Consider the following 12852-nt stretch of genomic DNA (forward strand, 5'->3'; position numbering starts at 1 on the left):
TTTCATTAAAGCTTTTACTGCTGACTAAATACGGTGAACTGCGGCGAAGGGTCGGGGATAAAGCGGGCCCGGAGTATGTACGCGAATGAGAGCGAGTGGGAGGAAGTTCTAATCTCCCGAATGTTAACTTGGATTACGTGCAAACCGACCGACCTTCTCTAGCGGATAATAAAGAGCGCGAGAATTGTGCATATACTATTTACCCGCTCAATTGAAAACACGGAAATATCGATAGCTTAGTTCATATATATATACGCGAGATGAAAATTGAAACACAAATCCGAAAAATGTGTCGTCGATGATGCTCGCAATTCTCGCAAACGTGTCGCTAGTTAGAAAAAGTGTCCGAGATTTAACACGGCAAATCAACCCGGTCTGTTGCAAACTTCAGCATTAAATTGTGTTCTTTAGCGGTGACCCGAGGTCGGTGCGTTATTATTGTCAGCTTTTCTAAGAATTTTCATCGTTGCATCGATACGCGGCCTCGCGTCATCCGAACGCCAAGTTACTCTATTTCGTATCATTGGCTCTCGCTGTTTAAAGAAGCGTCGTTTCTGCGCGTCAGTGTGTGCTTTAAAAGACGAGGTCGTCGGTGCAGAACGTTGAGAAGAGAGACTATACGCGTCCAGACGGCGACGTTGTCGACGGCGCCAAGCGCCGTGCTAACTAGCACCCCTAGCACACACATACACGCCCACAGACCTTTATTAAACGTCGCCACCCCCGTCGGCATTCCCTCCCCACACACTCAGCCTTCATCAAATTGAACACGACGTGTACGCACCGACGACGACGACGCGCGCACGTGCACTTATAAAGCGGAAAAAAAAAACGGAAAGATTTTTTTTGGCAAAAATTAGCGAGATAAGAGTTCAAAGAATCGCGGCGATTACAGGACTCGCGGATTCTTCATCCCGATGGAAAACGGGCGTGTGTTGCGTCAACGCGCAAGCGAACCAAAGTGTGTCATTCAATCGACTCGTTATGATTGTTCATTACAAGTGTATCTCGAGAAATAAAACATATAAACTAAATCTATAGAGAAGAAAGCCGAGAGTGTTCGTGAGAGTGATGGATTATTATTATTATTTTTTTTTTTTCATTGTTTTATCTTTTTTCCTCAATTCCAAAACGATTATTTGCATAAAATACAATAGCGATTAATTGCTCGTCTCAATTGAGACACTGTTATTCCATTACGTGGCAACTTCTCGAAAACAAATGCTTGACTTGTAACCAGAACCGAGCACTTGCGCTCCATCTCGAATGACTAACGATCTGATAAGATGGAGAATGATTGATAGGATTACACATGTACGCTCTTGACTATTAATTAACTTCCTAATACAAACACATTTACAGAAACACACATAAGTTTGTCGCGCAATTTACTTAATGAAATAATATTCGATATCGTTAATTTACACAATTTTCTCCGTCTCGCGATTATGATTGATTATGATTGAGAAATTTTACATAAAAATTTGCGAGAGAATTTTCAAAGAAAATTGTCACGTAATTCTTTTTGTCACAAAAATTAATTAACTAACAGTGTCTGAGTAATAATTTGGTAATAACAAGTCTCTTGGTTTTATAAAAAAAATTTAATAAGAAATAAAACACTACTACGAATGTCTCACTTTTTTACGTGAAACCTTTTTATTATAATTCTTACTTTATTTCTATCTTTAAGAGTCGGCGACTTTCTTTTTTTTTTTTTTTTTTTTTGAGATTCTCTGGTGCAGCCTTTAAGAAGGAGGTTCAACCGACTAAATTATCGACCCTCTCCTTCAATTCAGCGCTTTTACCCCCGGCTTTCTAAATTTAGTCAACTCGTTCGATGCCATTTTTTTTTACTTACCACCGAGCGAGCTCACCGCCGGCCTAATCGCGTTAATTTTGTAGCCGCTGGTTCCTTTGACACGGCTCATGTGGATGGGACAACCCCGCTACCGTCGTGTGTGTTGCCTTTGATTCCCGCGTCGTCAGTGATTAACCTGACAAGAAAAGAAAGGCATGTTGAATAAACTCGGCGCGGTCTTATTTCTGTGTTTGTTGCTATATATGCCGAAAAACCGCGAATTTGAGGCGCAAATTCTTTGACGTTGCAAAAATTACCATCTCTCCTTTCGTCGGGGAAAAAATTTACAAAGAACAACTTTATAATTAAATGCGTTCGCGGCGAAGAGCAAAAGAAAACACACAGGAAGAGAAGTCCGCGATCGGCACCGCGAGATCAACATGGCGGCGGCGCGACTAATCGAAGACGAAAATCGATATTTGAAACTCGATTGCTATAATATCCGTCGTGCGGTGTGCGTGTACACGTAATAATAAAAAAGAACGAGCAGTAATTTATCGTCACGTCACTTTATATATCGAATCGTATTTCTTCCGATAAAAAACGAATGGCAATTTGTAAAAAAAAAAAAAAAAAAAAAGTCAATAACAGAGTGTTTTATTATTTATCGTAGAAGCTATAAGCGAAATGAGTGAGTAAAACTCGGAAACACATAATTCCGCGGTATAAGCGAAACAAGCGACAATTGTACGAGATACAAATGCTCCCGCAGATTGGCGCAATACAAGCGTAATGTCAAATAATTGGAATTAACGCAGATTGAGAAACTTTACAGTTTCCGGGCTATTATGTAATTATGGATCTTGGTGTTGTAACGGCTCATTTGAACATGCACGTGTATTCCATTCTGTCTACGCCGTCTGAGATAATTTGGCCGCTGTGCGGTCACAGACAACTTGTGTGGATAATGATTTTGCTTGTATTGCCTTGGGTTTCTGCGCTTTACGCGAGTTCGCCCTCCGGTCGACGAATCGATTCGAAATTGTTTTTGAAAAAATTCGAGAGCAGAGAATTGAGACTCGAATATATATACAGAATTGTCTGAAAAATACCTTTAATTCGTCATTTTCGGCACGGCTCTTATCCGCGGTGCTTTTATCGCTCATTATCGCGGATGATTGATTTGGCGCAGGTACGAGCTCTTTCATTGCCGCGGAAACTCTGCGGTCATGACGTACGAATATTCGACAGACGCGCCACTTGCTGAAATCCCAGTGACCCCCAGATCCGATGCGAAGTTGGGCTTCGTTTAGGCCTCGTTCGCAACGACCTCTCGTCGTTATAGTCGCATACGCGATTGGTCGATTTTGCGAGTTGGATGCGCGTCCATTGGAAACCCGACGTTTTTGCAGTGGTCGTCGCGCATGCGCATTATACACGGCTCATCTCGCAATCGCAACATTCCATTGCAATAGCCCTCCGTGATTTTCCGCGACTATTTCCGATCCCCGTGCTCCAACCAAAAAAAAAAAAAAAAGAGATAGTTCAAATTATTTTTACACGATGAATTTAGATCTTCGTAGTAATTCCGGAAATAATGACAGTGACAGCGGACAATACAGTAACACTAATATACCAGGTAATCGAAAGACGATTTTCAACATTTCGTTGAATGTGCTTCTTGCTACCGCTGCTGCAAACTTTTCGATCGCGGTTTTTTTGATTTTCTGAATGTGACGCGCGCAAAAAGCTCTTGAATTGTTCACAAAATGTCGATTGTCGTGTTATTCACTTATTCATGTAAAAGTCTTGTCAATCGATAATTTATTGATTTAATTCAGACTCGTGACACAACACGCTTCCTAACCTCTTTTATTGCGCGAGTGAGAAAACTTGGTATCTTTTTTCTTTTTTAATACAGAGAGGTGTACAATTGCGCGCAATTGTGTACTAAAATAAATCTACGTTATTTTTAAAACGTCTACATGTATGTTAACAAAATCTATACATTTTATTTCCACGTAAAGTTTAAAAGATGTTTGAAAGAATTATATAAAAAAACAGATACATAATAACCACAATCGTTAAGTTGCAAATATATTACGAATATATTTGTTATCTCTAATGTATTCTATTGTTTGAACTACTTTAATCTTTTTCAGTTACTTCACAACTAGGTTTAGCTCCACTTAGTCCATATTTAAATTTTGACCCGTCGTATCTACCCATTAGCCAGCCCGAATTTATATTTCCCGACGGAGCTGTAAAACAAAGAGGCCGCTTTGAGTTAGCTTTTAGTCAAATTGGAGCAGCATGTATAGCAGGAGCTGGAATCGGTGGAGCTTCGGGTTTATACAGAGGCATCAAAGCCACATCCATTGCTGGTGAAACAGGCAAACTCAGGAGAACACAGTAAGTATATTTTTTTTTTTTTTTGCCATTAAAATTCTAAAGAAGAATATCAACTTCTTAGTGTATTCATATTTTTATTTTGTTCCTAGATTGATTAATTATGTTACGAAGGGTGGCGCAAGTATGGCAAATTCGCTCGGTGTGATAACAATAATGTACACTTGTGCCGGAATAGGATTGACCTGGTTGAGAGGCACTGATGACAGTTTCAACACAGTAGCCGCAGCTGCCACTAGTGCGGCGGTATTCAGATCTCCTGGTACAAAAAAAAGAAAATAATTTGTACACATGTACATATCGAGTTTGTTAGATCTGTTTTGTAATAAATCAAAAACAATGTCACATTTCAGCTGGAATCAGAAAAGCCGGTATCGCGGGCGCTATTGCCGCGGGAGTTGCAGTAATGTATACTTTATGGAACAACGGAGGATTGTCGTTGCCGCATATGAATGGCTATAAACATCCGGCATAAGAGTGTGTGTATATACATATACGTTTTAGTAAAGACTTTTAGTTAAATATAACATAATTTTCTTGTTACATGTTTTTTTTTCACGTTAAAATTGTTATAAAAATCCCATTATAAAATTGCGACAAAGCTACCAATATTGTGATGTTAAAACAAAAGACAAAGAGTAATAACAAAGATTATTTACAGAAATGTATTTATATACAAGCAATTTTAGTATTGGAAGAGATAAACAATTTATATAACTAAATATATGACGAAAAATAAAATATAAAATATAAAATATATTTTATATTTTATATTTGTATTAATATATGAAGAAAACTATACGCATATCTCAAATATATTATTTAGCAAACAAAATAAATAATAAAGTTTATTTATTAGAATCTGATAACGACATTCTAAGCTACAAAGTGTGTATGTAATTTATGTAAAATATTTAATTTTTTAAGATTTTTTAATAGAGAGAGAGTGAGAGAGAGAGAAAAGCGATGTTACATTTTTTGTAAAGAAACTTTATTTACTTGAAACGAATATCTTCTCTAAGTATAAAGTTTTAGAATTTTTAAACTTACACGCTCTCTTACTCTTTCTCTCTTTTGCCTTAACTTTATTACGCGAAATCTATACTTTTAGTTAATATATATTGTATAAATATTCGTCTTTTTATACATTATACAACCAAAAAACGCACATGTGATGAAGAATTACTAGTAGTTTAGAAAAAAATATAAGTTAAATCTACTTTCCTGAATGCATAAACTTAGTAATTATATAATTGCAATATTAACTTCTAACTAATTACTTAAAATTTATCGATATTCTAATATATTTTCTTGTTTTTGTTTGCAGATTGATATAATTTGACTTCTCTTCTGTAAAAAACCAAAAAATTTCCAAAACAATTAACGTTCTCTCTCTCTCTTTGTGTATTATCTTGTATATACAAAATCTCATTACACACAAAGAAAAACACATGAATTATCGAAGAGACGTTAGAACACACAAATTATTTATTGAAATTAGCAGTGTAAATACTTTCGAATAAATAAATCGAAAACGTTGCACATGTGTATGTATTTGCAGTTTATTATTGCAAAACACGTAAACGCGCTTCTCAATTACTTATTCAGTCGGTATTTACTTATCTCTATTTTTGTTTGTTAATTGAACAACAACCCTTTAATTGCAAGTAAAGATTTACTCAGAAATGTACATATGTGCGTGTGTGCGTTACACGCTTTTATATGAGAATAAAAACAATAATTTAATTTTCCGTGTAGACAACGAGTGCCAGAAGTCGCGATAATCTTATCTAGTTTTATCTCGCTATCGGGTTTCGTGTACGTTATAGGAATAAAGATTTGTCATTGATCAGAGTGTATCTGGCCGCGTACATGTATGCGCGTGTGCCGAGAGTTTTTAACATAATCGCTAGTGGTTGATGTGTATAAAAAAAAGCGCGCAAGAGATACGCTTTTTGACGTTATCCGATTAACATGAGCGCAAGCCGCGCGATACCCACGTCGAACGCTCGTTTTCTCGAAAAGTAAGTGCGTGTTGCATCATGTATCGTAATTGATAACCGAAATACCTAGCATGACACATTTACAAGCTTAGTGTGGATGGACTTCTATTCGTTGCGTGAGTCCGACTTTTTCATTGCGCACACGTGTATCTAAGCAGTTAGAGAAAATTACCGTAATGTTGTGGCCTGATATTCGCCTGAGAACGCACGATGTTTCTTATCTGTCGCACTATAAATGTTGATAAACGCACTTATCAATATAAAGTCGACAGTCGTTCAGATTTTCCAAAGAAGTGCGACAGATGCAAATCACACGTGGTTTATTATTGGACGTACCTAGTTTCATCTTACGTGTGACATATTCAGAGTACGTGTAAGGTGAAAAAAAAATTTATATAAAATGAATATATAATATTATAATTAATATCTCGAAATATATTTAAAATTTATATTATTTGTATGTATAAAATTTATAATTAAATCACACCGAGAGATAAGCTGAATGAAAAAAATGTCTCAAGCGAAAGGTGAATGAGGAAAACTTAAATGAAAATTTTCACGATAACTATTTTGTATAATTAGAGAATTAATTATTAAAAAGTGCGCTTTGATATTGTTGCGTACGGCAGATGAGATGACTCGTAGACTCAAGCGAGAATATCGAGTCAATATTTGACGATCAAATATCTGCGAGATCTCCGTGCCGTCCGTTGTCGAACGTCCGTAGAACACCACGACGATAGACGAGGGAACGTACACGAAAATGTGTATGGCTTATTTAAATAAGACATGCGTGTATGTGAGGATCGACGTGGTGTGTTGTTGCACGAAGCGCAAAAAGCCCAGCGGAAGCGCGAAAGTAGTTTCTTCGCATCTTCCGGCGCTGTCGGACGTGAATCCGCGAAAAGACGTGCAGCAACACGCGCACACACTTGAGTTTCAGATTATTAAAGTTAAGTGATATAGATAGATCACGATCTTGTATATCCAAACGAACGTTTTCTCTGAACAATTCAGACTCGCTATCGTCGCGTTGCGACGCATTCTGTAAAAACAAAAGCGGGCGAAAGAAAGTCGGAAGTGGAAGAAAAATTCGAGCTGAAATTGAAAAAAAAAAAAAGAAGAGTAAAAAAATGACAAAGTTTGGAAATTTCTAACGCACTTTCTAATCTTTGTTTTTTTTATTTGAGAAATGTCAATTTTGAATCGCTTTTGTTGATTGTTTTTCCGCAAAGGAAAGACAAAACCGAAAAAAAAAAAAAAATTGGATGAAACGCGGATGGAAATTATTATTCTTCGTTTTCTGTTTCTTTTCTTTCGTCAGCTTGAAAGTCCGCGCGGTGTGGAAAAATTTATTTGTCTTGTATATTTACGACGAAATCACACACTTCGCGCCTAAAAGGAGAGGATTTTTTTTATTGAACGTCGGTCTCGAACACGATTGGATGTGCATCGCGTCGTCCACATACAAAAGAAAAACATGTGGTGCTAATTAATTCTTATTAGCACATCGTCCGAGTTTCCTCCTCCTCCAACAACCCCCCACAGCTAATATTTGGCTAGATAAAGAAGAACGACGAGTTTTATTATCCCCGGCTCTAATCAACGTAAGTGCAGTCGACCTTTTAGTCAGTCCGTCATCTCGCGCAGGTGCGCGTGCAAGGTGCACGCGGGGGGTTATAAATTGTAAGTTCTCTCTTTCTCTCTCTCTATATCTATATATATATATATGTATCTCACCTACACGTCATACTTCAACACTTATTTGCATTTGCAACGCTCAAATCTGATTAATGATCTGTACAAACACACTTTCCGCGCGTTTTCGTCACCCGCTTATCATAACAACTCACGCCGAGAACCAGGCCAACACATGAGCTCGCCAAGTAAACATTTTTTTTTGTACTTCTTTGACCATTAGAATTTTGCAGATCGTTTTGTTCAGATCATGTTTCTTACGTTCATAAACAAGCTTGGGAGATTGTTCTAACGTCGAGTTTTAAGACTCTCACCGTTTATTTTTTTTTTTTTTTTGCGTTTCTATGTGTTTCTAGAGAATTTGCAATACTCGTTGTGGATAGTAAAAATTAGTGGATGTAGCGGATGGATTACTCGATGAATCGATGAAATTGATATTGATAAAAGATCCACATTATCTCCGATCTGACGTAATGTAGTCATCGTACACACACCCATTGCGAAACAAAATTAGTCACATGCTTTGCGCGAAGTAAATTTGATATTTTTTCATATATGTATATATGAATCATCATATCAGTCAAATGAAAGAGCCGACGATATCGTAGAAAAAAAAAAAAAAAACAAGGAACTTATTACAAATACGCAACGCACTGATTCAACACATATCGGACGTAAATTAATTGCTCAGAGAGTGCAATCAGTTCAAGACGAACATTGTCTTGTATCGTGTTTGCGTTATCTTTAACGCTATCGTACTGCGGGAATTTTTGTGAGAAACATATTATCGAGTTCGCGGCGAGGAACGGAAATCTCTCGAGCGTGCGCAGAGAGATTCGGTCGAAATTCGGAAAATCGGCGGCCAATTCGTCTGAAAATAGATCCGTTCGCGATAGCGCGCGTCGAACATAAAGAAATAATAGCTTTACAAAAATATTTATGTATTCGGAATTATTCCGCATATACGTGTTTTACAATCCGCCCGTAAATCCTCGCGCTTTTCGTATTCTTGCGCGCATTTTATTACATGTATACTCGTACGTTCGATAGAGACGCAAATAATTTAATTAGACAGATTTGTAAACAAAAAAAAACTATTTGTATACGTGAAATTAATATAAATGTTACAAAACAAACATTTGCACCGGGATTGAGACGAGAGTAAGGGAAAAATTTTTCGATCACTTTTTTAACGTATCCACAACGCGAATAAAAACCGTCTGGCGAAACTCATAAAATCTGTTGTTTTAATTTTTTCAGGTAAACTCACCTTGTGTCGCACACGGTCATTAAAGCATAAACGGCAGATCATTTCCTTCGCGAGAGATGAAAGCTGTTTCGCATAGGTTCTGCCTGCTGTCGATGCCGCCGTCTCGCGACGAGACGCAAACAGACGCGCGTTGTAAACTCTTGTAATTTTTTTAAACTGAAAAAAAAAAAAAAAAAAGAACAAGAACGCAGATTTTGCACGATAATGAGACCGAGGAAAGCGGAAGTTCTGTTAGCGACGTTGTATATAGGATCCACGTTGCTGTCCATCACGTCCATCATTTCGCTGGTGACTGCATGGCAGCATTGGACATGGACGTTGGACACTTGCATCAGCGTGGATTGCGGCTGCATACTGTACGGGATCAACGCGTTCCGCACATTCGTGGGTGGCGACGTGAGGCTTTGCCAATTCGGCTCGTACGCCCTCATACCCGGCATTCTGATCGCTTTGTGTCTAGGCGGTTATCACGGGTACAGATGTTGCATAAATAAGAATTTGGACAATCCCAGACGAATGACCCGTGAGGAGTACAGCAACGACAGGTGCTTAAAAAAAAAAAAAAAAAAAAAACCATCTTTTCGATTTTTTCCTCTGACAATCCGGTGATTGTCATCTCACGATAAATCTTAAATATCAAATTTCAATGCGCAAAATGAGATTCCGTTGTATCCAATGTGTCCCAAAGCGAGACATTTAAATAGATGTAATAAGCTTTTCCACATTCCCTCTTCCTTGTTCATCGGTTAATCCTCTTTCAGAAATAATCTCAATGGGCAAATCGTCATGGTTCGGATGAAAAGAAGGGCCGTTTTCAAACACTGGATGCCCATCGCTTTCCTCACAGCGCTGATCTCTTGCCTGTCCCTCGCTCATATGGTCGTAATAACCGATGGCTACTACAGAACTTGCGACCAGTACAGACGGAATCTCGTTGAGGTCTTGGGCTCGAGAGGTCGCGAAATTCAAGTAAAAAAAAGCATCTTTTTTTTTTCTTAAATAACATGCGAATTTTATATTATTTATACAACATATGAGATGTTTCAATATTTCTTGAAAACCTAGAAACAACCTAGTAATAATTCCATTAATTTTATATCGAACAGGTGATTCACAATAGACTTGCGTGCGGCGCGATTTTCGATTTTATGGACTATCTCCACCCGGACACCAACAACTGGGTTCGCGGCAGCGAGATCAATACGGGGATCGCGCTTCAGCTCGCGATCACCACGAGTTGGTTCAACTTCTTCGCCTGGCTTTGCGCGTGCACGATAAACTTTATCATGGCGAGAAAGAGGCTGCACAATTTAGGAGAGAAATTCTGCTGTTGCTGCTGCTGAGTGACTGATTCTCTCCCGCGTGTGTTTGTTTTTTCTGTAAGAGGTTTTTTATAAAATAAAATTGTGACGATACTTCTTAGAAACAAAAACAAAAAAAGAAACGTGACGCGGTGCTGACGCGTGTGATTTAATACTTATTAATAATATATATTTTATTTATGTAATTTTTATATATATATATATATGTATGTATATATATACAGAGATAGTGTCTTCTTTCAGTAACTATATATCCTCCTCGTATTCCTACTGTCGAAAAAAAGCAAACTAACTCACCCGCTACCATGGAAAATAATCGCATTCCTCTCTCGCGTTCTATCTAATCGCATTCTTTTTACACAGTTCTGTTTGTTTGTTTTTTTTTTTTTGAATAGTGTTCGCAAGTACCATATTACACATACACATTGCGTGTGAAACACATTTCCATGATCGTTCTAAAGAACAGATGATCGTAAATGTAATAACTTGTGATGTGTGTAAACAAACGCACGATTTTTTTTTACATTTATTAATTGTCGAAATCACGACAGTTGCACTTCACGTGTGTGTGTGTGTGTGTGTGTGTGTTAACAATCGTTCGTAGATAACAGAAGTAATGAAAACAATTGATGAAGAGAAAAATACTGTAACACCTATTACTGCAGGCAGTGATGACACTTAAGTATGAGCTATAGCGAAGCATCAGTAAAACTGTTCGTGGTATTGTTATTATTATTTGTTTTTTTTTTTTTTTTTTTTTTTTAATTCTTCTATGTATACATAAAAGAGAAAACAAGAAACATTTTAAACCAACAATAATAAATAAGAAAATACATATAAAGATTCGAAAAAGGAATGTTTCAACGCATCCTTAAGACGTTAAATTAAAAAAAAATGCTCGACATTTCTCAGGATTTCGCTCTATTTTATACAAGATGCACCGGGGGGTGGTAGAGAGAGTATTTTTACACTTAGAGTAAACGACGATTCTCTTTGTTTTTTTATGTTCAAATAAATTATGTCCAAGTCGTATTTATCATTTCGTCGGATCTTGACGGACAGATGAAATTTCACGTCACATTTTCGTTCGCAAATTGCCTCAACTTTTTGCGGGTAAACGGCGTCGAAAAAAAGATCACTTTTCACAAATTACATACTTCTCACCGTTAAAATATAGGAACTAAAACTGAAAACAACTTTCAGATACACTAAAATCCCTTACATGTACAAATACAATTGACTCTGTTTATCATGTACTAATACTAGTTTTTTTTTGTTTTTTTTTGTTTTTTGTTTTTAGCTTTTATACTACACGATATATAATAAAGACTTGCAAGCTTGAACGCTATAAAGGAAGGCACCTAAAACATACGAGCTAGTATCTACACATTATGTTACATTTTTATATTATATGTATATATATATAATATGCGTGTGCATAAAAACACGTAGATTACAAACAGTTTTATAATATATTGTCACATCTGTTTTTTTTGTTTTTTGTTTTTTTTTTGTTTTTTTTACATTGAACTAGATCCTGCCCTGTAGACTGTCGATACAAAAGACGCAGCATAATAGCAGAGTACACGGTGATTAATAACAAAATACCTAAAATTTTTTAAATTATTCGCTCAAGTGATTGAATAATTTCTTTGTTGCTTTTTTTTTTAAATACATTAGACTGATAATACAAATGAATACTATCAAGTAAAAAGTTATTTCTACACTAATGATGTTTTACATGCGTAGTATATCGTTTTTCGTACTGTTCGTACGTGTTTTTTTTTTTGTTTAACAGTCTCGATCGCAATAGACAAGCATCACATCGTTAATTTCGATCTAATTTAAATATACAAATCATAAATCGTTGAAGAATATATAAACAATCGTTTACAAACGAGACACTTGGTCATCTTACACACATAATTTAGTCGAGACTGTTAAACAACAAGTCAGTCTTACATTATAAGGCTAATTATTTAGACAAACACTGTTTTTCCTTGCTCTCGCTTCTTCGCAAAAATTATTGTTATATAAATCACGTTTTGCTATTACCTGCGCCCTTGTGATCTCTCGATTACCGTCAAAGCTACACTTTGATCTTTGCAAAGAATACCTTTTCACCAAGAGACAGCACAAATACAAAAGTGCCTCTCTTCAATACTAAAACTTACAATAATAAATTGTGTTTGTTTACAAGTACAGTTTTTTTTATATATATATACATGTATGATGTTTATATACATATATATATATATATATATATGTATATATATATGTATATATAAACATCATACATGATGTTTATATACGTGTATATATATATATGTATATATATATATATATATA

General features: G+C 36.4%; 2 protein-coding genes across 5 annotated transcripts; both read left to right on the forward strand.

The window, feature by feature from the left end:
* Positions 1-3256: 3256 nt before the first annotated feature.
* On the forward strand, positions 3257-5760 carry LOC109854711 (mitochondrial import inner membrane translocase subunit Tim23). The gene is made up of 5 exons (XM_020428108.1): positions 3257-3440; positions 3964-4213; positions 4303-4472; positions 4564-4689; positions 5538-5760. The coding sequence occupies exons 1-4, from the start codon at positions 3365-3367 to the stop codon at positions 4683-4685; spliced, it is 618 nt and encodes a 205-aa protein (XP_020283697.1). The 5' UTR covers positions 3257-3364; the 3' UTR covers positions 4686-4689; positions 5538-5760.
* A 286-nt stretch (positions 5761-6046) lies between these two features.
* Positions 6047-12191, forward strand: LOC109854709. 4 transcript variants are annotated; one of them, XM_020428105.1, is made up of 5 exons: positions 6047-6234; positions 7538-7899; positions 9172-9726; positions 9943-10150; positions 10288-12191. In XM_020428105.1, the coding sequence occupies exons 3-5, from the start codon at positions 9386-9388 to the stop codon at positions 10522-10524; spliced, it is 786 nt and encodes a 261-aa protein (XP_020283694.1). In that variant the 5' UTR covers positions 6047-6234; positions 7538-7899; positions 9172-9385; the 3' UTR covers positions 10525-12191. The 4 variants fall into 4 exon arrangements, with proteins under 4 accessions (XP_020283694.1, XP_020283695.1, XP_020283693.1 ...); XM_020428106.1 differs by having other exon boundaries at positions 7720-7899; XM_020428104.1 differs by lacking the exon at positions 7538-7899.
* The last annotated feature ends 661 nt before the right edge of the window (positions 12192-12852 follow it).

The sequence above is a fragment of the Pseudomyrmex gracilis genome, unplaced genomic scaffold (assembly GCF_002006095.1).
Source record: "Pseudomyrmex gracilis isolate BER0280 unplaced genomic scaffold, ASM200609v1 scaffold_72, whole genome shotgun sequence".
In the NCBI taxonomy this organism is placed as follows: domain Eukaryota; kingdom Metazoa; phylum Arthropoda; class Insecta; order Hymenoptera; family Formicidae; genus Pseudomyrmex; species Pseudomyrmex gracilis.